At 52.3% G+C, this 24352-nt stretch overlaps 3 protein-coding genes across 3 annotated transcripts; all 3 read right to left on the reverse strand.

The window, feature by feature from the left end:
* Positions 1–14566: 14566 nt before the first annotated feature.
* On the reverse strand, positions 14567–15041 carry LOC144733893 (histone H2A-like). The gene has a single exon (XM_078615901.1). The coding sequence runs from the start codon at positions 14988–14990 to the stop codon at positions 14610–14612; it is 381 nt and encodes a 126-aa protein (XP_078472027.1). The 5' UTR covers positions 14991–15041; the 3' UTR covers positions 14567–14609.
* Positions 15042–15884: 843 nt separating this feature from the next.
* On the reverse strand, positions 15885–16295 carry LOC144733652 (histone H3). The gene has a single exon (XM_078615679.1). The coding sequence runs from the start codon at positions 16293–16295 to the stop codon at positions 15885–15887; it is 411 nt and encodes a 136-aa protein (XP_078471805.1).
* Positions 16296–17095: 800 nt separating this feature from the next.
* On the reverse strand, positions 17096–17577 carry LOC144733861 (histone H2B type 3-B). The gene has a single exon (XM_078615865.1). The coding sequence runs from the start codon at positions 17538–17540 to the stop codon at positions 17139–17141; it is 402 nt and encodes a 133-aa protein (XP_078471991.1). The 5' UTR covers positions 17541–17577; the 3' UTR covers positions 17096–17138.
* Between the last annotated feature and the right edge of the window lie 6775 nt (positions 17578–24352).

Here is a 24352-nt window from a genome sequence, read left to right on the forward strand (position 1 = left end):
AAATTGCCCGGTAAAAAAGATAAATGGCCATCAAAAAGAAGTGACCGGTTAAAAAAGAATGGCCATTAAAAAAAGAGTGACCACAAAAAATTGGCGCGTAAAAAAGAAAGACCAGTCAAAAAAAAATGGTGAGTTAAAGAATGTGGCCATGAAAAAAAATGACTAGTCAAAAAATGTGGCAATTAAAAAAGAAAAAAACTGTCAAAAAAAATTGGTCAGTAAAATAATAACTGGCCATCACAAAAAGTGAGGTGGTGGAGGATGCGGAGGAGGAGGCGGACGAGGAGACAGACGAGGAGGCGGACGAGGAGGCGGACGAGGAGGCGGACGAGGAGGCGGACGAGGAGGCGGGCGAGGAGGCGGACGAGGAGGCGGACGAGGAGGCGGACGAGGAGGCGGACGAGGAGGCGGACGAGGAGGCGGACGAGGAGGCGGACGAGGAGGCGGACGAGGAGGCGGACGAGGAGGCGGACGAGGAGGCGGACGAGGAGGTAGGTGGCCCGTCAAAAAAAGAGACCAGTAAAAAAAAATTGACTGGTAAAAAAAAGTGGCCATAAAAAGAAGTTTAAAAATTGGCTGGTAAAAAATATAAATGGCCATCAAAAAAAATTACCGGTTAAAAAAGAGTGCCCATTAAAAAAAAAGTGGCCGAGCAAAAAAGGAATTGGGCCATAAAAAAGACCAGTCAAAACAAATTGGACATTAAAAAAGATAAGTGGCAATAAAGAAAAAATACCGGTTAAAAAAGAATGGCCATTAAAAAAAGATTGACCACATCAAATTGGCCCCTAAAAAAAAAAGACCAGTCAAAAAAATATTGGTCAGTAAAGAATAGTTGGCTATCAAAAAAAATACCGGTTAAAAAAAAGGGGCCATTAAAAAAGATACGTGGCCATCAAAAAAAGTGACCGGTTCAAAAAGAGTGGCCATTAAAGAAAAAACTTGACTGGTAAAAAAAAAGTGGCCATAAAAAAAGTGAAAAAAATTGGCTGCTAAAAAAGATAATGGCCATCAAAAAAAATGACTGGTTAAAAAAGAGTGGCCATTAAAAATGAAATGGCCGACCAAAAAAGAATTGGCCTATAAAAAGACCAGTCGAAAAAAATTGGCCAGTAAAAAAGATGTGGCCATTAAAAAAAGTGACAGGTTAAAAAGAATGGCCATTAAAAAAAGAGTGACCACAAAAAATTGGCCCCTAAAAATAGAAAGACCAGTCAAAAAAAATTGGTGAGTTAAAGCATGTGGCCATGAAAAAAAATTACTAGTTAAAAAAATGTGGCAATTATAAAAAAAAAAACAGTCCAAAAACATTGGTCAGTAAAAAAATAATTGGCCATCATACAAAGTGAGGCGGAGGCAGCGTAGGCGGAGGAGTCGGAGCAGAGGAGGCAGAGGAGGAGGAGGTAGGTGGTCCGTAAAAAAAAAGAGACCAGTAAAAGAAAAATTGACTGGTAAAAAAAAGTGGCCATAAAAAGAAGTTTAAAAATTGGCTGGTAAAAAATATAAATGGCTATCAAAAAAAATTACTGGTTAAAAAAAGAGTGCCCATTAAAAAAAAGTGGCCGACCAAAAAAGGAATTGGGCCATAAAAAAGACCAGTCAAAACAAATTGGACATTAAAAAAGATAAGTGGCAATAAAAAAAAATACCGGTTAAAAAAGAATGGCCATTAAAAAAAGATTGACCACATCAAATTGGCCCCTAAGAAAAAAAAGACCAGTCAAAAAAAGATTGGTCAGTAAAAAATAGTTGGCTATCAAAAAAAATACCGGTTAAAAAAAAGGGGCCATTAAAAAAGATACGTGGCCATCAAAAAAAGTGACCGGTTCAAAAAGAGAGTGGCCATTAAAGAAAAAACTTGACTGGTAAAAAAAAAGTGGCCATAAAAAAAGTGAAAAAAATTGGCTGCTATAAAAGATAATGGCCATCAAAAAAAATTACTGGTTTAAAAAGAGTGGCCATTAAAAATGAAGTGGCCGACCAAAAAAGAATTGGCCTATAAAAAGACCAGTCCAAAAAAATTGGCCAGTAAAAAAGATGTGGCCATTAAAAAAAGTGACCGGTTAAAAAAGAATGGCCATTAAAAAAAGAGTGACCACAAAAAATTGGCCCCTAAAAAAAGAAAGACCAGTCAAAAAAAATTGGTGCGTTAAAGAATGTGGCCATGAAAAAAAATTACTGGTTAAAAAAATGTGGCAATTATAAAATAAAAAAACAGTCCAAAAAAATTGGTCCGTAAAAAAATAATTGGCCATCACACAAAGTGAGGCGGAGGCAGCGTAGGCGGAGGAATCGGAGCAGAGGAGGCAGAGGAGGAGGTAAGTGGCCCGTAAAAAAAGAGAGACCAGTAAAAAATTAATTTGGGCAATAAAAATATAAGTGGACATCAAAAAGAGTGACTGGTTAAAAAAAGTGGCCATCAAAAAAAGTGACTGGTTAAAAAAGGGTGACCATTAAAGAAAAAATTGACTGCTAAAAAAAAGTTGTCTTAAAAAAAAAGTGAAAAAAATTGGCCGGTAAAAAAAGAAAGACCAGTCAAAAAAATGTGGTGAGTTAAAGAATGTGGCCATCAAAAAAAATAACCAATTAAAAAATGAGTGGCAATTAAAAAAGAAAAAAAGTAAAAAAAAATTGGCCATCACAAAAAGTGAGGTGGTGGAGGATGCGGAGGAGGAGGCGGACGAGGAGACGGACGAGGAGACAGACGAGGAGACGGACGAGGAGGCGGACGAGGAGGCGGACGAGGAGGCGGACGAGGAGGCGGACGAGGAGGCGGACGAGGAGGCGGACGAGGAGGCGGACGAGGAGGCGGACGAGGAGGCGGACGAGGAGGCGGACGAGGAGGCGGACGAGGAGGCGGACGAGGAGGCGGACGAGGAGGCGGACGAGGAGGCGGACGAGGAGGCGGACGAGGAGGCGGACGAGGAGGCGGACGAGGAGGCGGACGAGGAGGCGGACGAGGAGGCGGACGAGGAGGCGGACGAGGAGGTAGGTGGCCCATAAAAAAAAAGAGACCAGTAAAAGAAAAATTGACTGGTAAAAAAAAAGTGGTCATAAAGAGAAGTTAAAAAATTGGCCGGTAAAAAAGATGAATGGCCATGAAAAAAAGTGACCGGTTAAAAAAGAATGGCCATTAAAAAAAGATGGACCACAAAAAATTGGCCCGTAAAAAAAGAAAGACCAGGCCAAATAAATTGGTCAGTAAAAAAGATAAGTGGCCATGAAAAAACGTGACTGGTTAAAAAAGAGTGGCCATTAAAAAAAAAGTGGCTGACCAAAAAAGAATTGGCCCATAAAAAAAGACCTGTCAAAAAAAATGGCCAGTAAAAAAGATGTGGCCATCAAAAAGAAGTGACCGGTTAAAAAAGAATGGCCATTAATAAAAGTTATCACAAGAAATTGGCCCGTAAAAAAAGAAAGACCAGTCAAAAAAAATTGGTCAATAAAAATATAATTGACCATCACACAAAGTGAGGCGGAGACGGCGGAGGCGGCGGCGGAGGAGGAGGTAGGTTGCCGGTAAAAAAAAAGAGACCAGTAAAAAAAATATTTACTTGTAAAAAAAAAAGTGGTCATAAAAAAATGTTTAAAAATTGGCCGGTAAAAAAGATAAATGGCCATCAAAAAAAATGACCGGTTAAAAAAGAGTGGCCATTAAAAAAAAGTGGCTGACCAAAAAAGGAATTGGGCCATAAAAAAGACCAGTCTAAAAAAATTGGTCAGTAAAAAAGATAAGATAAGAAAAAGTGACCGGTTAAAAAAGAATGGCCATTAAAAAAAGATTGACCACAAAAAATTGGCCCGTAAAAAAAGACCAGTCAAAAAAATTGGCCAGTAAAAGAATGTGGCCATCAAAAAAAATAACCGGTAAAAAAAAGTGGCCATTAAAGACGTGGCCATTAAAAAAAGTGACTGGTTAAAAAAGAGTGGCCATTAAAGAAAAATTGACTGGTAAAAAAATAAGTGGTCATAAAAAAAGTGAAAAAAATTGGCCGGTAAAAAAGATAAATGGCCATCAAAAAAAGAATACCGGTTAAAAAAGAGTGGACATTAAAAAAGAAGTTGACCAAAAAAGAATTAGCTCATAAAAAAGACCTGTCAAAAAAAATTGGCCAGTAAAAAAGATGTGGCCATCAAAAAAAGTGACCGGTTAAAAAAGAATGGCCATTAAAGAAAAAATTGACTGGTAACAAAAGTGGTCATAAAAAAAGTGAAAAAAATTGCCCGGTAAAAAAGATAAATGGCCATCAAAAAGAAGTGACCGGTTAAAAAAGAATGGCCATTAAAAAAAGAGTGACCACAAAAAATTGGCGCGTAAAAAAGAAAGACCAGTCAAAAAAAAATGGTGAGTTAAAGAATGTGGCCATGAAAAAAAATGACTAGTCAAAAAATGTGGCAATTAAAAAAGAAAAAAACTGTCAAAAAAAATTGGTCAGTAAAATAATAACTGGCCATCACAAAAAGTGAGGTGGTGGAGGATGCGGAGGAGGAGGCGGACGAGGAGACGGACGAGGAGGCGGACGAGGAGGCGGACGAGGAGGCGGACGAGGAGGCGGGCGAGGAGGCGGGCGAGGAGGCGGACGAGGAGGCGGACGAGGAGGCGGACGAGGAGGCGGACGAGGAGGCGGACGAGGAGGCGGACGAGGAGGCGGACGAGGAGGCGGACGAGGAGGCGGACGAGGAGGTAGGTGGCCCGTCAAAAAAAGAGACCAGTAAAAAAAAATTGACTGGTAAAAAAAAAGTGGCCATAAAAAGAAGTTTAAAAATTGGCTGGTAAAAAATATAAATGGCCATCAAAAAAAATTACCGGTTAAAAAAGAGTGCCCATTAAAAAAAAAGTGGCCGAGCAAAAAAGGAATTGGGCCATAAAAAAGACCAGTCAAAACAAATTGGACATTAAAAAAGATAAGTGGCAATAAAGAAAAAATACCGGTTAAAAAAGAATGGCCATTAAAAAAAGATTGACCACATCAAATTGGCCCCTAAAAAAAAAAGACCAGTCAAAAAAATATTGGTCAGTAAAGAATAGTTGGCTATCAAAAAAAATACCGGTTAAAAAAAAGGGGCCATTAAAAAAGATACGTGGCCATCAAAAAAAGTGACCGGTTCAAAAAGAGTGGCCATTAAAGAAAAAACTTGACTGGTAAAAAAAAAGTGGCCATAAAAAAAGTGAAAAAAATTGGCTGCTAAAAAAGATAATGGCCATCAAAAAAAATGACTGGTTAAAAAAGAGTGGCCATTAAAAATGAAATGGCCGACCAAAAAAGAATTGGCCTATAAAAAGACCAGTCGAAAAAAATTGGCCAGTAAAAAAGATGTGGCCATTAAAAAAAGTGACAGGTTAAAAAGAATGGCCATTAAAAAAAGAGTGACCACAAAAAATTGGCCCCTAAAAATAGAAAGACCAGTCAAAAAAAATTGGTGAGTTAAAGCATGTGGCCATGAAAAAAAATTACTAGTTAAAAAAATGTGGCAATTATAAAAAAAAAACAGTCCAAAAACATTGGTCAGTAAAAAAATAATTGGCCATCATACAAAGTGAGGCGGAGGCAGCGTAGGCGGAGGAGTCGGAGCAGAGGAGGCAGAGGAGGAGGAGGTAGGTGGTCCGTAAAAAAAAGAGACCAGTAAAAGAAAAATTGACTGGTAAAAAAAAGTGGCCATAAAAAGAAGTTTAAAAATTGGCTGGTAAAAAATATAAATGGCTATCAAAAAAAATTACTGGTTAAAAAAAGAGTGCCCATTAAAAAAAAGTGGCCGACCAAAAAAGGAATTGGGCCATAAAAAAGACCAGTCAAAACAAATTGGACATTAAAAAAGATAAGTGGCAATAAAAAAAAATACCGGTTAAAAAAGAATGGCCATTAAAAAAAGATTGACCACATCAAATTGGCCCCTAAGAAAAAAAAGACCAGTCAAAAAAAGATTGGTCAGTAAAAAATAGTTGGCTATCAAAAAAAATACCGGTTAAAAAAAAGGGGCCATTAAAAAAGATACGTGGCCATCAAAAAAAGTGACCGGTTCAAAAAGAGAGTGGCCATTAAAGAAAAAACTTGACTGGTAAAAAAAAAGTGGCCATAAAAAAAGTGAAAAAAATTGGCTGCTATAAAAGATAATGGCCATCAAAAAAAATTACTGGTTTAAAAAGAGTGGCCATTAAAAATGAAGTGGCCGACCAAAAAAGAATTGGCCTATAAAAAGACCAGTCGAAAAAAATTGGCCAGTAAAAAAGATGTGGCCATTAAAAAAAGTGACCGGTTAAAAAAGAATGGCCATTAAAAAAAATTACTGGTTAAAAAAATGTGGCAATTATAAAATAAAAAAACAGTCCAAAAAAATTGGTCCGTAAAAAAATAATTGGCCATCACACAAAGTGAGGCGGAGGCAGCGTAGGCGGAGGAATCGGAGCAGAGGAGGCAGAGGAGGAGGAGGTAAGTGGCCCGTAAAAAAAGAGAGACCAGTAAAAAATTAATTTGGGCAATAAAAATATAAGTGGACATCAAAAAGAGTGACTGGTTAAAAAAAGTGGCCATCAAAAAAAATTACCAGTTAAAAAATGAGTGGCAATTAAAAAAGAAAAAAAGTCAAAAAAAATTGGTCAGTAAAAAAATAATTGGCCATCACAAAAAGTGAGGTGGTGGAGGATGCGGAGGAGGAGGCGGACGAGGAGACGGACGAGGAGACAGACGAGGAGACGGACGAGGAGGCGGATGAGGAGGCGGACGAGGAGGCGGACGAGGAGGCGGACGAGGAGGCGGACGAGGAGGCGGACGAGGAGGCGGACGAGGAGGCGGATGAGGAGGCGGACGAGGAGGCGGACGAGGAGGCGGACGAGGAGGCGGACGAGGAGGCGGACGAGGAGGCGGACGAGGAGGCGGACGAGCAGGCGGACGAGCAGGCGGATGAGGAGGCGGACGAGGAGGTAGGTGGCCCATAAAAAAAAAGAGACCAGTAAAAGAAAAATTCAGCTGTAATAATAATGGCGAGCGAGTGATCCATAAACAGGTTACAACGACAACACCCAAGGGCGCAGGGACCTCGGGCGATTGGCTGCGGGAGCTGGTGGCAGGGATAACGGGAGCCACGTCGCTGGTGGAAGGCCAGGTGAACGGGCAGCGCACCCGGATCCTGTTGGACACGGGCGCCATGGCCTCTCTCATGAGCGCCGCGCACTGCAGCATGCTCGGGGTGGACGTGGGCTGCCTGCAGGCGCCGGATCGCGCGCTGCACACGGCAAGCGGAGCCGGGATGGGGTTGCTGGGGAAGGTCTCCCTCGAGGTCCGTCTAGGAAACCAGGTGTGCACACAGGAATTCTACGTTTCGAGTGTGTTGTGCCACGAGTGCATTGCAGGAACGGACCTCCTGGAAAAGTTGGGACTTAACGTACAGCCCCGGCAACGATGCGCTACGGTGGAGGGCAGCGGGGAGCGGATTCCGTTCCTAGGACAGGAGCCGAATCGCCCACGCTTCACACCCGTGGCCGCTACGCTGGTGTCGGCCGTCACCATCGGGCCTCTCGCCGAGATGCTGGTGCCAGTGGCAACCCTCTCCACCGACCCAACCCACCGACCATCGGGCGAGGTAATGCTGACTCCTCACCCGGAGTTGGCATCGCGATACGGGGTGGTAGGGTCAGCCACACTGGTAAACGCAGATGGGGGCCGGCTGTTTATACGTGTGTTTAACCCACACAGTACCCCGGCAATGATACGACGACGCACCCCGGTAGCCACCGTACACCCCCTGCACGCTCGCCACTCGAACGACTCGGTGTTCGCACTCTGGGCGGAGGACCCTGGCCGCCCCGAGGACAGCCAGGATCTGGCCTGGCGGGTCGGCCCGACCCCCCGAGCCGAGATTGTTCCCCTGCAGGATGCGTTACATGTGCCTTGGGCAGCCTTACCTAAGGGGGAGGCCGATCAGCTGCGCGGGTTATTGCGGGAGTACGCCGACGTGTTCAGTGAGCACGATTCGGACGTGGGCCGGACCGACCTGGTCAAGCACCAAATTGACACAGGTGCAGCCCGACCCATCAAACTCCCCGCATACCGAGTGGGCGCGCCTGAACGGACCCAGATCAAAGAGGCAGTCACGGATATGCTACGCGATAACATAATCCAGCCCTCCGCGAGCCCTTGGTCTGCCCCGGTGGTACTGGTAACGAAAAAGGACGGATCGACTCGGTTCTGCGTTGATTACCGAAAATTGAACGCAGTCACCCTCGGCGACGCTTTTCCCATCCCACGCATCGACGACACCTTCGACAGTCTCGCAGGAGCGCGGTATTTTTCCACCCTCGATCTGGCGTCCGGTTACTGGCAGGTGGAGATGACGGAGGAGGATCGGCCAAAAACAGCATTCACCACCCCGATGGGCCTGTTTGAGTTTCGAGTGTTGCCGTTCGGACTCACTAACGCGCCCGCGACGTTCCAGCGGTTGATGGAGTTGGTGATGCGGGGCTTGCAGTGGGAACAGTGCCTGATTTACCTGGACGACGTAATAGTGTTCAGTAGGTCGCTGTCCGAACACTGGTCCAGGCTGCGGGAAGTATTCCAGCGACTGCGAGCAGCCCATCTCAAGCTCAAGCCACGTAAGTGTTACATTGCGCAACGCGAGGTGGGGTACCTCGGACACCGAGTCAGCGAGGCAGGGGTGAGCACCGATCCCGAGAAGGTGCGTGCCGTAGTGGATTGGCCGCGGCCGAGGAACCTGACGGAGATCAGGTCATTCTTGGGACTCGCCACTTATTACCGTCGATTTGTAAAGGGATTCAGTGAGATTGCACGCCCCCTCACCCAACTCACCTCCCCTAAGAACCCCTATCAGTGGTCAGAGGCCTGCCAGATGGCTTTCACCACACTCAAAGACCACCTCACCCACACCCCCACCTTGGCTTTCCCAGATTTCACCACCGATTTTATTTTGGACACTGACGCCTGCAGCAGTGGGCTGGGCGCGGTGCTGTCGCAAGTGCAGGGTGGGACGGAGCGGGTCATCGCGTACGCCAGTCGGACCCTGAGCGGGGCCGAACTGAACTATTGTGTAACCCGTCAGGAATTGTATGCTGTAATTTTCGCGTGTAAACAGTTCCGACCGTACTTGTACGGCAGGAAATGTCGTGTGCGCACCGATCATTATGCACTGCAGTTCCTCCTTACATTCAAGGAACCGCGGGGGCAGATGGCTCGATGGCTGGCGCAGCTGCAGGAGTACAACCTGCAGATCGAGTACCGAGCGGGGCGAACACACGCGAACGCGGACGCCTTGTCAAGACGGCCCGCGGTGCGCGCTGAGACGAGGGAGGGAGACGCCTGCCCGTGCTTCACGGGGGGACGCTGCCGCCAGGCAGCAGAACCCAAGGAGCGCGCGGAAACTAAACTCCCCCCCCCGAGAGAGAGTGCAGTGTGCGCCGCAGGAACCCCTGTAGAAGGAGCCCGGGGACAGACGGATCATCCCACCCCAACCGGGCGGATCCAAGAGGATGTCGGCTGCGCCTTCCCAGGCTTGGACGACGAGCAGCTGCGCCAAACCCAGCAGCGGGATCCGGATCTGGCGGCGGTGGAGGCGGCACTGCGAGAGAGGAAGGATGCACTACCAGGGCCCTGGAGCGGTTTGTATGCCCGGTTGTGTGTAGAAAACGGGGTGGTGAGGGAACTGGCCGACGCTGGGCAGCCGGGGTGCATCTGCGTTCCCGCCCATGTGCGACCCCAACTACTACGACTGGTACACGACCACCCGCTCGGGGTCCATGATGGGGAACGGCGCACCCGGGAGACTCTGCGTCGCCAGTATCTCTGGCCTAAATTGGCGCAAGATGTGGCCACCTGGGTGCAGGGCTGCCGGGCCTGTCAGCAGTGTGGGCAAAAGCCGGCGAGGTACCAGGTACCCCTGAGGCCGTTCCGAGTCAGTCGGACGAATCAGTTGGTCGGAATCGACCTGCAGGGGCCCTTTCCACGATCCCACCGGGGCAACCGATATATTCTTGTAGCGGTGGAGTACTTCACCCGCTACCCCGTGGCGGTGGCTATCCCGGATAAAACAGCCCTCGTAGTGGCCCGGGCCTTCGTGGAAAACTACGTACTTAAGTGCGGGATCCCCGAACGAGTCATTACCGACCAGGGTAGTGAATTCGAGGCCGAACTATTCCAGGCGCTGTGCCGAGAGTTCGGGATCCAGAAGGACCGAACCACGGCATATCACCCCCAGGCGAACGGGATGGTAGAGAGGATGAACCAGACTCTGGCCGGAAAGCTTAAACGCATGGCGGCCGCGAATCAACAGGACTGGGACGAACACCTCCCCTATGCCCTGTTCGCCTACACCACCGCCGTTCACACATCTACAGGACAGACCCCGTTCCTAATGATGTTTGGTCGCGAGTCTCGCCTGCCCGCAGATCTGCTGTTCGGTGTCCCTCCGCCGCAACGGGAGGAAGGGAGCCACCCCGTGGAGCACTTGCTGGAGACCCTGCGAGGGGCCAGGGGCCGAGCCTACCCGCACGGAGAGGCCGCGCACCAGCGGCAAGAGCAGGGCGCCCGACCCCGTATGGAGCCCCCCTTCTACACTGCGGGCTCCGAGGTGTGGCTGTACACTCCCCGCGTCGGTGCCGGACAGGTGGGGAAGCTGACCACCTACTGGCGAGGACCCTGGATTGTGAGACGGCAGATCTCACCATGGACGGTGCTGATTCAGGGAGGAGAGAGGGGCCGGGAGATGGTGGTCAACATCCGCCGACTGAAGCCGTGGCGAGCAGCCCCCGAGGGGGGGAGCCCCGCCGTCCAAGTACCCCGAAACCCCGGGGTCCCTCCACCCCCCGTGCCCGGGGGCCTCGCGCAGTATATGGGCCCCACGGAGCCCCGGGCTCCGAGGGGCCCCGGGCGGGGCCGGGGGCGACGAGGACGGCGACCCTTCAACCCCACCGCCTCTGAGTTTGTTCCCCAGCCCGCAGGTGCCAGAGACCGAGGGGAGCCGTTGGAATGGAGGAGGAGACCACCGCCGGAGCCCCAGGAGACGGAGCAGCCACCCCCGAGGCCAGCCACAAGGGCCGGGCGAATCCCGCGGACCCCGCGGCGATACCTCGTGGGGGCAACCCAGGCGAGGTGCTCCAGTCAACCCGGGACGGGGACTGGCACCCCGGGGGGCAATGTGGTGCCACAGCGACGGGGCCGCTCGGCCGAGCCAGGGAGCCGCCCGGCTTCCACCGCCGCACTGCCCCCCATCACCCCCCCCACATAAACACGCACCCGCACCCACGTAGGGCCTCGTGGTCGGGTCACCTACCCTGAGTTTTCACCCGAGGGCCCCCTAGGGGGGTTACCCCACGGTTTCTCAGGGCCAGGGAATTGGACAGGACCCTTCCCAGGCCAAGTAACACTGCGGCGCCGTAGGCGGATTTGAGATCGCACGACCACGGCGAGCTCAGAGAGCCCCGCAGTTAGAAACGCATACAAACACAAACACGGGTCAGCAAGGCAGATAGCTGGGATCAGGACCCGGGACGACTGATTGGTCGAAAGTTCAAAGGCCGGCGGGATCGCAAAAGAGCGGGAAATCCTAGGCTCAGGATTGGTCGAGAGACCAAGGCGGTCGGGACGGGGGCGCCTAGCCTTTGATGTGAATAGTTTAAAAGAAAACGCAGGGGCAGTAGGGAAGTCTCTTCTTCTGGAGTTTGGACACGGGGTCAGCGACGAAGGAGTCATCGGGCGAGCCGCTAGATTGTCTGCAGGACGATCTGAGCGCCGCAAGGTCACCAAGGACTACAGACGGTATCGTGTTGCGCGCCTTACAACACCTCAGAGCGGAGAGTAGGATCCGTAGGAGAGGGTTAGTTCGGGGTAAGGACGAGTAGGAAAGCGGTTTAGCAGAGAGCGCAGCATAGAATAGGGCTACACGGCACCAGAGTGTGGGTTAGAAGCGCCTTGCTGGCCCGCACACACACACGGGTGGCTCGGTTGGTTAGCAAGGGCTAATAAAATCTCGAGCGTAGTAACAAAACCGTGTTGTTGGGTGTTTTTGGAACGTGGTATTAGCGTGCACTGCATTCGCGAGTGTGTGGTCGTTGTATGCATAAAGGCCGTGGTCTCTGTACGATTGTGCGGGTACGGAGGTGTGTGCGTTAACGCCCGGGGAGAGCACTTTTGTGTGTTGGCGTGACTACGCAGCCGTGTGAGAGGAGAATCGTCCTTGTACGATATTTGTGTTGACGTGCACGCGCGAGTGGGGGAGGGGACGAGTCGTCGTGTCGGCGTGTGCCCCGCTTGCGTGCGCTCGTTACTTGCGTAAGCTCTCGGCGTGCGTAAGCGGCGTACCCCAGGTGCGCGATCGTAACGTGAGCGGCCAGCGCGGCGCAGAGCAGCGCAAGAGTGGGTATCGCGTGTGGAGCTGTATGGGTGTGCGCGCACGTTCACGACGTGTGTAACACAGGTGCGCGATCCTAACGTGAGTGGTCAGTGTTGGGTGAGTGCCGTGCAGAGCTGTGTGTGGGTGTGCGCGTACGTGGTTTACCATGCCTGCTACGCGGACCCGCGGTGGAGGGGAATCCTCGGGTGACGGCTCCCACACCCTGGGTGAGGAGCCTAGCGGCGGTTCGCTTAGCAGCGGGGGGGCGATTGATGATGTTAGTCCGGCCGTTAGTATTATCGAGGGAGGGATCTCGGGGGCTAGCGACCCCCACAAATGCTCACGATATAAATTATAATTCAAAACAAGTGAACAACCAACATTTGGGAGACATTGTTCGGTCAGGGCATGATATGACGATTGTCGGTTTTCAAAAGTGTTACTGATGAACACTATTTAAAACGCACTCGAATTTTTTGCAAGACAAGATGCTTCAACAGACTACTCATATTTAATTCCAACGAAATATTTTCTATTTAAGTTTTGCCTCGCGCGCTCGCGATTCCTCCTCTCGCGCTATGGTGAGGACTGCGCGCCATGTCAACAGTCCCTTGTCACCGAACTTTTAATTGGACGTTTTAATCGAACTTTGAAATGAATAAATATATGGATTTTCAGATGGACAACAAACTGAAGAAAATTACTCAAAATTAACCGACATTAAATAGAAAGTTTAACATTTTACGTGGCAAGAGGTGAGTAGCTCACGCACTGCAGAAGGGTCGCGCGCCTTGAACAAGATCGAGGCACGGTGCACAATCATCACCACTCAAATTCAACTCAAGTGACTCTGCAGTCGAATGTTTAAAGAAAATATATAATCTTACGTTTAATGCACCGACAGTTGATATTCTAGGAGCGCAGGATGGTTCATCCGATGGGTTGTTTTTACTGCAATAAGTAACACGTATTTACTGCACTAAGTAACACGAATGAGTAATCATTGGAAAGATGTTATTAACCATGTAAAAAATATTTAACTACACATATTTGTACCATCTTATTTGACAAGTAATATTATACTTTACCGAGTGTTGACATCTCCAGCGTTTACCAGTACTTTTTTGCTTACTATCAGCTAACACCGGCCACAACCCTGAGCTGATGTGCTCATTTGATCCCTTTTCTGACCGCTCAAAAAGAGCGAGTTTTATTCTTTAAAAAACACGATTCTTTCTTCCAATAGGCATCCCAATTTATTCTAAACCATGTTCCATGATTGATGCAATGTTGGAATGCTGCTCAAATACCGTTCCTAAATTAGACATAAAGGGTATCTGGAATGAGCAGAGCATTCGTTTAATTGCGAGCAATTTGGGACGAGGGCAACTCGACGACGGTGTCCTTATTAAACAGGACCCTGCGGGGTGGGCTGGTAGGAACGAATAACCAAATAATATAAACATAATGTATTATTACACTTGTTAAGCCAGGAAAGCCCCACTGAGTCAAAAGGTTTTTGTAGGGTCCTGCCAAGTGTTTGCAGTAGGGGGCGATGTTGCTACACCTAATCGGACGATACGAAGGGAGAGATTGAGGCCTAGTTCTAGGCTTTAGGCCTAGCTGTATGCTTTAGGGCGCTGTGAGTTAATTTTTAATTTAAATGTTTTAATGATTCATGTAAAAGCTTTAAATTTAAATGTTTCTATTTAAAAACATGAGGGAATGTAACATTGTTAAACATAACTCCCTTTCACACACGCGGGGGTACGACACGAATGGAGTTTCAGGCCTAGTTCTAGGCTTTAGGCCTAGCTGTAGGCTTTAGGGCGCTGTGAGTTTTTTTTTTTTTTCAAAGTTTTAATTAAAAGCTATCTCAGGGAATTATTAGGGCGCTGTTAGTTGTTTTATTTAATTTCAAAGTTTTAATTAAAAGCTATCTCAGGGAATTATTAGGGAATGTTACACGTGTTTAGCCAGGAAAGCCTCATTAATTTAAATGTTTTAATTAAAAGCTGAGGGAATTATAAGGGAATGTTACACTTGTTTAGCCAGGATAGCGTCACTGAGTCTAAAGGTTTTCGTAGGGTCATGCCAAATGTTTGCAGTAGGGGGCGATGTTGACGGACGGACACATTAATCTGTTGGTGGTCTGGTCCATTTCGTTCCTACCAGTATAACAAAACTCCTGTGTACGACTGTCCAAGCTCTTTGCAAGTAAGTGGGTGGCTCTGAAAAGAGCCGTTGTTGTGGTGGTAGAGGCGGCGGCGCGTTCACTTCTTTGCCTGAGAGGTCTTCTTGGGCAGCAGCACGGCCTGGATGTTGGGCAGCACACCGCCCTGGGCGATAGTCACGCCGCCCATGAGCTTGTTGAGCTCCTCGTCGTTTCGCACGGCGAGCTGCAGGTGTCGGGGGATGATCCTCGTCTTCTTGTTGTCGCGGGCGGCATTGCCAGCCAGCTCGAGGATCTCGGCAGAAAGGTACTCGAGCACGGCGGCCAGGTAGACGGGTGCTCCAGCGCCGACCCGCTGGGCGTAATTGCCCTTGCGGAGCAGCCTGTGAACGCGACCCACGGGGAACTGCAGGCCGGCGCGGGAAGAGCGGGACTTTGCCTTGGCGCGAGACTTGCCACCGGTCTTGCCGCGTCCAGACATTGTTAAGCGACCTAGGATGCAAAAAGCACTGGAGACAAAGTACGAACGATTTGTGACGTTAACACGCACCACCGGAGCGGCTTTTATAGCGGAGACGAGGATCGTAGAGCGCGCCGCTGCTGATTGGCTCCTCTCGGTCGAGTCCCGCCCTCTCCTTGAGCCACCAATGAAAAGCCGGGACGCGAGGATTCGATGTTGACTTTAATTATTTGTATCCATATAAATTTTAATGCGGGCACGCATCTTATGAATGAAACAATGCGATACACGTACTTAATAGGTTCAAGTTTTAAGCATGATAGAGTTAATTAATGGGCACGTGCTGGCAAGTCAAACTTATAAGCGGATTCCGCAAATATCAATGTATTATTGATTATAATAATCATTTTGAGGGACCGCATTGGTTATAAGAAATCATTGTGATAGCCTTGAGCTCGTGATTGATCGCCCACGTGCCTATACGGTGTATATATATTTTCCTTTAACCGCCTGTTCGGGCAATGCCTAAAAATATATGTGCGTGAATAATTCAGTCTCTTAGTTTGCAAAATGTGAACTTCTTATCAGCTCGGGCTTGAAACAACATAAACCAATATCTTTGGGTTTAATAGTTAATATATTTCACCAAAATAACCCTTTTGTTAAACATTATGTAAGCATGGTTTCACAACGCTTATATACGACACCAACGTGTGATGTTGAAAAATATGAGCGGCGGGGTATAGAAAATGAACTTCATTGTCGCTTACGCCTGACGACTCGTGAGAGCCGTGACCAGCAAACGAAGGTTTCCGGCACCCGAACTTTGAAGAACACACATGGAAGCGTTTTCATGAGTAAGTGGTGGCTCTGAAAAGAGCCTTTGTGTTGTGCTTTGAGGGCCGAGCTGGGCGTTCAAGCGCGCTCGCCACGAATGCGGCGGGCGAGCTGAATGTCCTTGGGCATGATGGTGACGCGCTTGGCGTGGATGGCGCACAGGTTGGTGTCCTCGAAGAGCGCGACAAGGTACGCTTCGCTGGCCTCCTGCAGAGCCATGACAGCGGAGCTCTGGAAGCGCAGGTCGGTCTTGAAGTCCTGCGCGATCTCCCTGACGAGGCGCTGGAAGGGCAGTTTGCGGATGAGCAGCTCGGTGGACTTCTGGTAGCGGCGGATCTCGCGCAGAGCGACGGTGCCGGGCCTGTAGCGGTGAGGCTTCTTGACGCCGCCCGTGGCCGGAGCGCTCTTTCGGGCCGCCTTGGTGGCGAGTTGCTTGCGGGGGGCCTTGCCGCCCGTGGACTTGCGAGCCGTCTGCTTGGTGCGAGCCATGGCTTGGTGAGGGCAAAGATTCTCACAGGCGGGGAGAAGGCGGCTTATGTAGCCCAGAGCGCGCGCTCACTGGTCAGCGGAGTCGTGACGTGCGAAGAAGGGGAGCGTGCTGATTGGTTGGCAGCGTGCAATGATCTCGAGTCGTCAACTCTTCTTAATCAACAAAATGTTCACAGTTTGGATCATTTCAGAATGCCGCATCACGATGCAGTAGTACCCTTTGAGCGCCGTCGATGTCTTTAACGGATGTTATTTTCTCAAGCAAACACCTTTCCGAAAACAACTTTACAGTGCTCTGCATGATCTAAATAAAGTGTTAAGAAACTGCACTTCATTGGAAACAGTAATACGTAAAAATGTCGGAAAGAGGTGATCACAGGAATAGATATATATTCTCTTGGCATTGAGATGATGATCAATTATACTGCACGAGTCATCCATGCTAGGCGCTTACTTTTACATATATGTACACGTGCAAAATGTTAGTTCCTGCCCGAAAATACAACCACGAATTAAATATATTGCATTGCAAGGTTTTGGCGCCAAACATCCAATGTAATATCTGAATGGGCTGCAGATGAAATCAATGGACAAACAAGTCCAAGAAATGCCTGCTGGTAAATATGATGTGCCATGAATATTGTTATCGCTTTTATTCACGTGGAAACATGTTAAAATGCGTTCGATCTCTCCACTTCACTCAATGAGCGAACAATGTCCCCGCGTGAACCGGGGCTTTGTTGGAAGTTTCGTTTTGTACTCCTGCTAGGACTGGTACAAGCAGGTTCGGAGAGGTGGGTGGCTCTGAAAAGAGCCTTTGTAATTAATGGTGGAGTCGAGGCTTCACTTGGAGCTTGTGTACTTGGTGACGGCCTTGGTGCCCTCCGACACGGCGTGCTTGGCCAGCTCGCCGGGGAGCAGCAGTCGCACTGCGGTCTGGATCTCCCGAGAAGTGATGGTGGAGCGCTTGTTGTAGTGCGCCAGGCGGGACGCCTCGGAAGCGATGCGCTCGAAGATGTCGTTGACGAACGAGTTCATGATGCTCATTGCCTTGGACGAGATGCCGGTATCGGGGTGCACCTGCTTCATCACCTTGTAGATGTAAATGGCGTAGCTCTCCTTCCTGCGGTGGCGTCGCTTCTTGCCATCCTTGCGCGTTGCCTTGGTCACAGCCTTCTTGGAGCCCTTCTTGGGAGCAGGAACCTTGGCCGGCCCAGCGCTCTTTGATGCGGGAGGATCGGGCATGTCGACGCGTTGTAGGCAGCTTCAGGTCAGAACAGACGGGAAGCGAATGTGGATGTCGGTCGGGCGATGAGCTCCTTTTATAGGAGGCGAGATGCAAATCAGAGGATCGTAGTGCGCGGCGCTGCTGAGTGGCTCTTTTAGTACCATCCCTCTCCATCAGCCTCCAATGAGAAACGCGGACGCGATGCTCACTTTAATATCGTTTTTACTGCAAAAAGGACTTGTGAATATAACACAATGTAATGTCCAAACATGTATATTAGTGAATTGCAGCCATGGCCATTGCCTTTGTTTTAATAAGGATGACTGGAAAACCCAATACAGTATATTGTGTTTTGAGCGTGGGTTTTTTTGTTTCTTACGAGGGATTGTTTCACCTGTGGGGGTCGCTAGCCCCCGAGATCCCTCCCTCGATAATACTAACGGCCGGACTAACATCATCAATCGCCCCCCCGCTGCTAAGCGAACCGCCGCTAGGCTCCTCACCCAGGGTGTGGGAGCCGTCACCCGAGGATTCCCCTCCACCGCGGGTCCGCGTAGCAGGCATGGATAACCACGCACGCGCACACCCACACACAGCTCTGCACGGCACTCACCCAACCCTGACCACTCACGTTAGGATCGTGCACCTGTGTTACACACGTCGTGAACGTGCGCGCACACACGCGTACAGCTCCACACGCGATACCCACTCCTGCGCCGCTCTGCGCTGCGCTGGCCGCCCACGTTACGATCGCGCACCTTGGGCACGCCGATTACGCACGCCGAGAGCTTACGCAAGTAACGAGCGCACGCAAGCGGGGCACACGCCGACACGACGACTCGTCCCCTCCCCCACTCGCGCGTGCACGTCAACACAAATATCGTACAAGGACGATTCTCCTCTCACACGGCTGCGTAGTCACGCCAACACACCAAAAGTGCTCTCCCCGGGCGTTAACGCACACACCTCCGTACCCGCACAATCGTACAGAGACCACGGCCTTTATGCGTACAACGACCACACACTCGCGAATGCAGTGCACGCTAATACCACGTTCCAAAAACACCCAACAACACGGTTTTGTTACTACGCTCGAGATTTTATTAGCCCTTGCTAACCAACCGAGCCACCCGTGTGTGTGTGTGGGACAGCAAGGCGCTTCTAACCCACACTCTGGTGCCGTGTAGCCCTATTCTATGCTGCGCTCTCTGCTAAACCGCTTTCCTACTCGTCCTTACCCCGAACTAACCCTCTCCTACGGATCCTACCCTCCGCTCTGAGGTGTTGTAAGGCGCGCAACACGATACCGTCTGTAGTCCTTGGTGACCTTGCGGCGCTCAGATCGTCCTGCAGACAATCTAGCGGCTCGCCCGATGACTCCTTCGTCGCTGACCCCGTGTCCAAACTCCAGAAGAAGAGAGTTCCCTACTGCCCCTGCGTTTTCTTTTAAACTATTCACATCAAAGGCTAGGCGCCCCCGTCCCGACCGCCTTGGTCTCTCGACCAATCCTGAGCCTAGGATTTCCCGCTCTTTTGCGATCCCGCCGGCCTTTGAACTTTCGACCAATCAGTCGTCCCGGGTCCTGATCCCAGCTATCTGCCTTGCTGACCCGTGTTTGTGTTTGTATGCGTTTCTAACTGCGGGGCTCTCTGAGCTCGCCGTGGTCGTGCGATCTCAAATCCGCCCACGGCGCCGCAGTGTTACTTGGCCTGGGAAGGGTCCTGTCCAATTCCCTGGCCCTGAGAAACCGTGGGGTAACCCCCCTAGGGGGCCCTCGGGTGAAAACTCAGGGTAGGTGACCCGACCACGAGGCCCTACGTGGGTGCGGGTGCGTGTTTATGTGGGGGGGGTGATGGGGGGCAGTGCGGCGGTGGAAGCCGGGCGGCTCCCTGGCTCGGCCGAGCGGCCCCGTCGCTGTGGCACCACATAGCCCCCCGGGGTGCCAGTCCCCGTCCCGGGTTGACTGGAGCACCTCGCCTGGGTTGCCCCCACGAGGTATCGCCGCGGGGTCCGCGGGATTCGCCCGGCCCTTGTGGCTGGCCTCGGGGGTGGCGGCTCTGTCTCCTGGGGCTCCGGCGGTGGTCTCCTCCTCCATTCCAACGGCTCCCCTCGGTCTCCGGCACCTGCGGGCTGGGGGACAAACTCAGAGGCGGTGGGGTTTAAGGGTCGCCGTCCTCGTCGCCCCCGGCCCCGCCCGGGGCCCCTCGGAGCCCGGGGCTCCGTGGGGCCCATATACTGCGCGAGGCCCCCGGGCACAGGGGGTGGGGGGACCCCGGGGTTTCGGGGTACTTGGACGGCGGGGCTCCCCCCCTCGGGGGCTGCTCGCCACGGCTTCAGTCGGCGGATGTTGACCACCATCTCCCGGCCCCTCTCTCCTCCCTGAATCAGCACCGTCCATGGTGAGATCTGCCGTCTCACAATCCAGGGTCCTCGCCAGTAGGTGGTCAGCTTCCCCACCTGTCCGGCACCGACGCGGGGAGTGTACAGCCACACCTCGGAGCCCGCAGTGTAGAAGGGGGGCTCCATACGGGGTCGGGCGCCCTGCTCTTGCCGCTGGTGCGCGGCCTCTCCGTGCGGGTAGGCTCGGCCCCTGGCCTCTCGCAGGGTCTCCAGCAAGTGCTCCATGGGGTGGCTCCCTTCCTCCCGTTGCGGCGGAGGGACACCGAACAGCAGATCTGCGGGCAGGCGAGACTCGCGACCAAACATCATTAGGAACGGGGTCTGTCCTGTAGATGTGTGAACGGCGGTGGTGTAGGCGAACAGGGCATAGGGGAGGTGTTCGTCCCAGTCCTGTTGATTCGCGGCCGCCATGCGTTTAAGCTTCCCGGCCAGAGTCTGGTTCATCCTCTCTACCATCCCGTTCGCCTGGGGGTGATATGCCGTGGTTCGGTCCTTCTGGATCCCGAACTCTCGGCACAGCGCCTGGAATAGTTCGGCCTCGAATTCACTACCCTGGTCGGTAATGACTCGTTCGGGGATCCCGCACTTAAGTACGTAGTTTTCCACGAAGGCCCGGGCCACTACGAGGGCTGTTTTATCCGGGATAGCCACCGCCACGGGGTAGCGGGTGAAGTACTCCACCGCTACAAGAATATATCGGTTGCCCCGGTGGGATCGTGGAAAGGGCCCCTGCAGGTCGATTCCGACCAACTGATTCGTCCGACTGACTCGGAACGGCCTCAGGGGTACCTGGTACCTCGCCGGCTTTTGCCCACACTGCTGACAGGCCCGGCAGCCCTGCACCCAGGCGGCCACATCTTGCGCTAATTTAGGCCAGAGATACTGGCGACGCAGAGTCTCCCGGGTGCGCCGTTCCCCATCATGGCCCCCGAGCGGGTGGTCGTGTACCAGTCGTAGTAGTTGGGGCCGCACATGGGCGGGAACGCAGATGCACCCCGGCTGCCCAGCGTCGGCCAGTTCCCTCACCACCCCGTTTTCTACACACAACCGGGCATACAAACCGCTCCAGGGCCCTGGTAGTGCATCCTTCCTCTCTCGCAGTGCCGCCTCCACCGCCGCCAGATCCGGATCCCGCTGCTGGGTTTGTCGCAGCTGCTCGTCGTCCAAGCCCGGGAAGGCGCAGCCGACATCCTCTTGGATCCGCCCGGTTGGGGTGGGATGATCCGTCTGTCCCCGGGCTCCTTCTGCAGGGGTTCCTGCGGCGCACACTGCACTCTCTCTCGGGGGGGGGAGTTTAGTTTCCGCGCGCTCCTTGGGTTCTGCTGCCTGGCGGCAGCGTCCCCCCGTGAAGCACGGGCAGGCGTCTCCCTCCCTCGTCTCAGCGCGCACCGCGGGCCGTCTTGACAAGGCGTCCGCGTTCGCGTGTGTTCGCCCCGCTCGGTACTCGATCTGCAGGTTGTACTCCTGCAGCTGCGCCAGCCATCGAGCCATCTGCCCCCGCGGTTCCTTGAATGTAAGGAGGAACTGCAGTGCATAATGATCGGTGCGCACACGACATTTCCTGCCGTACAAGTACGGTCGGAACTGTTTACACGCGAAAATTACAGCATACAGTTCCTGACGGGTTACACAATAGTTCAGTTCGGCCCCGCTCAGGGTCCGACTGGCGTATGCGATGACCCGCTCCGTCCCACCCTGCACTTGCGACAGCACCGCGCCCAGCCCACTGCTGCAGGCGTCAGTGTCCAAAATAAAATCGGTGGTGAAATCTGGGAAAGCCAAGGTGGGGGTGTGGGTGAGGTGGTCTTTGAGTGTGGTGAAAGCCGTCTGGCAGGCCTCCGACCACTGATAGGGGTTCTTAGGGGAGGTGAGTTGGGTGAGGGGGCGTGCAATCTCACTGAATCCCTTTACAAATCGACGGTAATAAGTGGCGAGTCCCAAGAATGACCTGATCTCCGTCAGGTTCCTCGGCCGCGGCCAATCCACTACGGCACGCACCTTCTCGGGATCGGTGCTCACCCCTGCCTCGCTGACTCGGTGTCCGAGGTACCCCACCTCGCGTTGCGCAATGTAACACTTACGTGGCTTGAGCTTGAGATGGGCTGCTCGCAGTCGCTGGAATACTTCCCGCAGCCTGGACCAGTGTTCGGACAGCGACCTACTGAACACTATTACGTCGTCCAGGTAAATCAGGCACTGTTCCCACTGCAAGCCCCGCATCACCAACTCCATCAACCGCTGGAACGTCGCGGGCGCGTTAGTGAGTCCGAACGGCAACACTCGAAACTCAAACAGGCCCATCGGGGTGGTGAATGCTGTTTTTGGCCGATCCTCCTCCGTCATCTCCACCTGCCAGTAACCGGACGCCAGATCGAGGGTGGAAAAATACCGCGCTCCTGCGAGACTGTCGAAGGTGTCGTCGATGCGTGGGATGGGAAAAGCGTCGCCGAGGGTGACTGCGTTCAATTTTCGGTAATCAACGCAGAACCGAGTCGATCCGTCCTTTTTCGTTACCAGTACCACCGGGGCAGAGCAAGGGCTCGCGGAGGGCTGGATTATGTTATCGCGTAGCATATCCGTGACTGCCTCTTTGATCTGGGTCCGTTCAGGCGCGCCCACTCGGTATGCAGGGAGTTTGATGGGTCGGGCTGCACCTGTGTCAATTTGGTGCTTGACCAGGTCGGTCCGGCCCACGTCCGAATCGTGCTCACTGAACACGTCGGCGTACTCCCGCAATAACCCGCGCAGCTGATCGGCCTCCCCCTTAGGTAAGGCTGCCCAAGGCACATGTAACGCATCCTGCAGGGGAACAATCTCGGCTCGGGGGGTCGGGCCGACCCGCCAGGCCAGATCCTGGCTGTCCTCGGGGCGGCCAGGGTCCTCCGCCCAGAGTGCGAACACCGAGTCGTTCGAGTGGCGAGCGTGCAGGGGGTGTACGGTGGCTACCGGGGTGCGTCGTCGTATCATTGCCGGGGTACTGTGTGGGTTAAACACACGTATAAACAGCCGGCCCCCATCTGCGTTTACCAGTGTGGCTGACCCTACCACCCCGTATCGCGATGCCAACTCCGGGTGAGGAGTCAGCATTACCTCGCCCGATGGTCGGTGGGTTGGGTCGGTGGAGAGGGTTGCCACTGGCACCAGCATCTCGGCGAGAGGCCCGATGGTGACGGCCGACACCAGCGTAGCGGCCACGGGTGTGAAGCGTGGGCGATTCGGCTCCTGTCCTAGGAACGGAATCCGCTCCCCGCTGCCCTCCACCGTAGCGCATCGTTGCCGGGGCTGTACGTTAAGTCCCAACTTTTCCAGGAGGTCCGTTCCTGCAATGCACTCGTGGCACAACACACTCGAAACGTAGAATTCCTGTGTGCACACCTGGTTTCCTAGACGGACCTCGAGGGAGACCTTCCCCAGCAACCCCATCCCGGCTCCGCTTGCCGTGTGCAGCGCGCGATCCGGGGCCTGCAGGCAGCCCACGTCCACCCCGAGCATGCTGCAGTGCGCGGCGCTCATGAGAGAGGCCACGGCGCCCGTGTCCAACAGGATCCGGGTGCGCTGCCCGTTCACCTGGCCTTCCACCAGCGACGTGGCTCCCGTTATCCCTGCCACCAGCTCCCGCAGCCAATCGCCCGAGGTCCCTGCGCCCTTGGGTGTTGTCGTTGTAACCTGTTTATGGATCACTCGCTCGCCATTATTATTACAGCTGGTTTGGGTCGGGTCTACGTCGATTTCATCCCCCGGTGGTCCCCTCTCTAGGGGGGGCTTAGTGTTTGACCTATGCATCGGCCTCGCACGGGCGAGCTGAGGGCAGTCCCTCATGAGATGCCCTCGACGGTCGCACACATAACACGTCCTGGGAGGAGTGGCGGCTCTGTGGCGAACTTTCTGCCCACTCCCTCCTCCCCCCGTGCGCTGTTGCTCATACTCTGCTTCTAGTCGGGCTATCCTTCCAGTTAGCCCTCCTACCGTGGAGTCTAGGTCCCCCATTTCGGATCGGATGGTCTCAACGGAGGATTGCAGTTGGGTCATATTTTTATTCGTTTCCTCACCTACTTGGTTTACCTTGTTGTCTATCTGGGTTACCTGGCCGGAGACATCCTTTATACCCGTTTGTATACCGGCAACCCATCCCGGGGTTGTCTCGCGGGACACTGGAGGCTCTCTTTCCCGGCCCCTTACCGTCCTCGCGAGCTCCTGTTCCTCCTCCTCGTCTTCCGAGAGCAGGCTCGCAATGGCGCGCTCTCGTCCCAGCCCCCGGAGCTGCGCGCGTTCGCTGTGAATTCTTTCACACTTACGTGCGCGCTCGACAAGGGTGTTAAAGGGAAGACGTGGGCAGCTCATGTCTGGCTGCCACCACGCCGTGCGAGACAGGTACCGCTGGATTTTCTCGGCAGCCAGTTCCTCAATAACCTCAGTTGCGTACCCCGG

Source organism: Lampetra planeri, chromosome 48, assembly GCF_965212315.1.
Source record: "Lampetra planeri chromosome 48, kcLamPlan1.2.h2, whole genome shotgun sequence".
Lineage (NCBI taxonomy): Eukaryota > Metazoa > Chordata > Hyperoartia > Petromyzontiformes > Petromyzontidae > Lampetra > Lampetra planeri.

What these genes read in the sequence shown, in the direction of transcription:
- LOC144733893 (XM_078615901.1), bottom strand. Translation starts at nt 14,990, where the DNA reads ATGTCTGGACGCGGCAAGACCGGTGGCAAGTCTCGCGCCAAGGCAAAG.
- LOC144733652 (XM_078615679.1), bottom strand. Translation starts at nt 16,295, where the DNA reads ATGGCTCGCACCAAGCAGACGGCTCGCAAGTCCACGGGCGGCAAGGCC.
- LOC144733861 (XM_078615865.1), bottom strand. Translation starts at nt 17,540, where the DNA reads ATGCCCGATCCTCCCGCATCAAAGAGCGCTGGGCCGGCCAAGGTTCCT.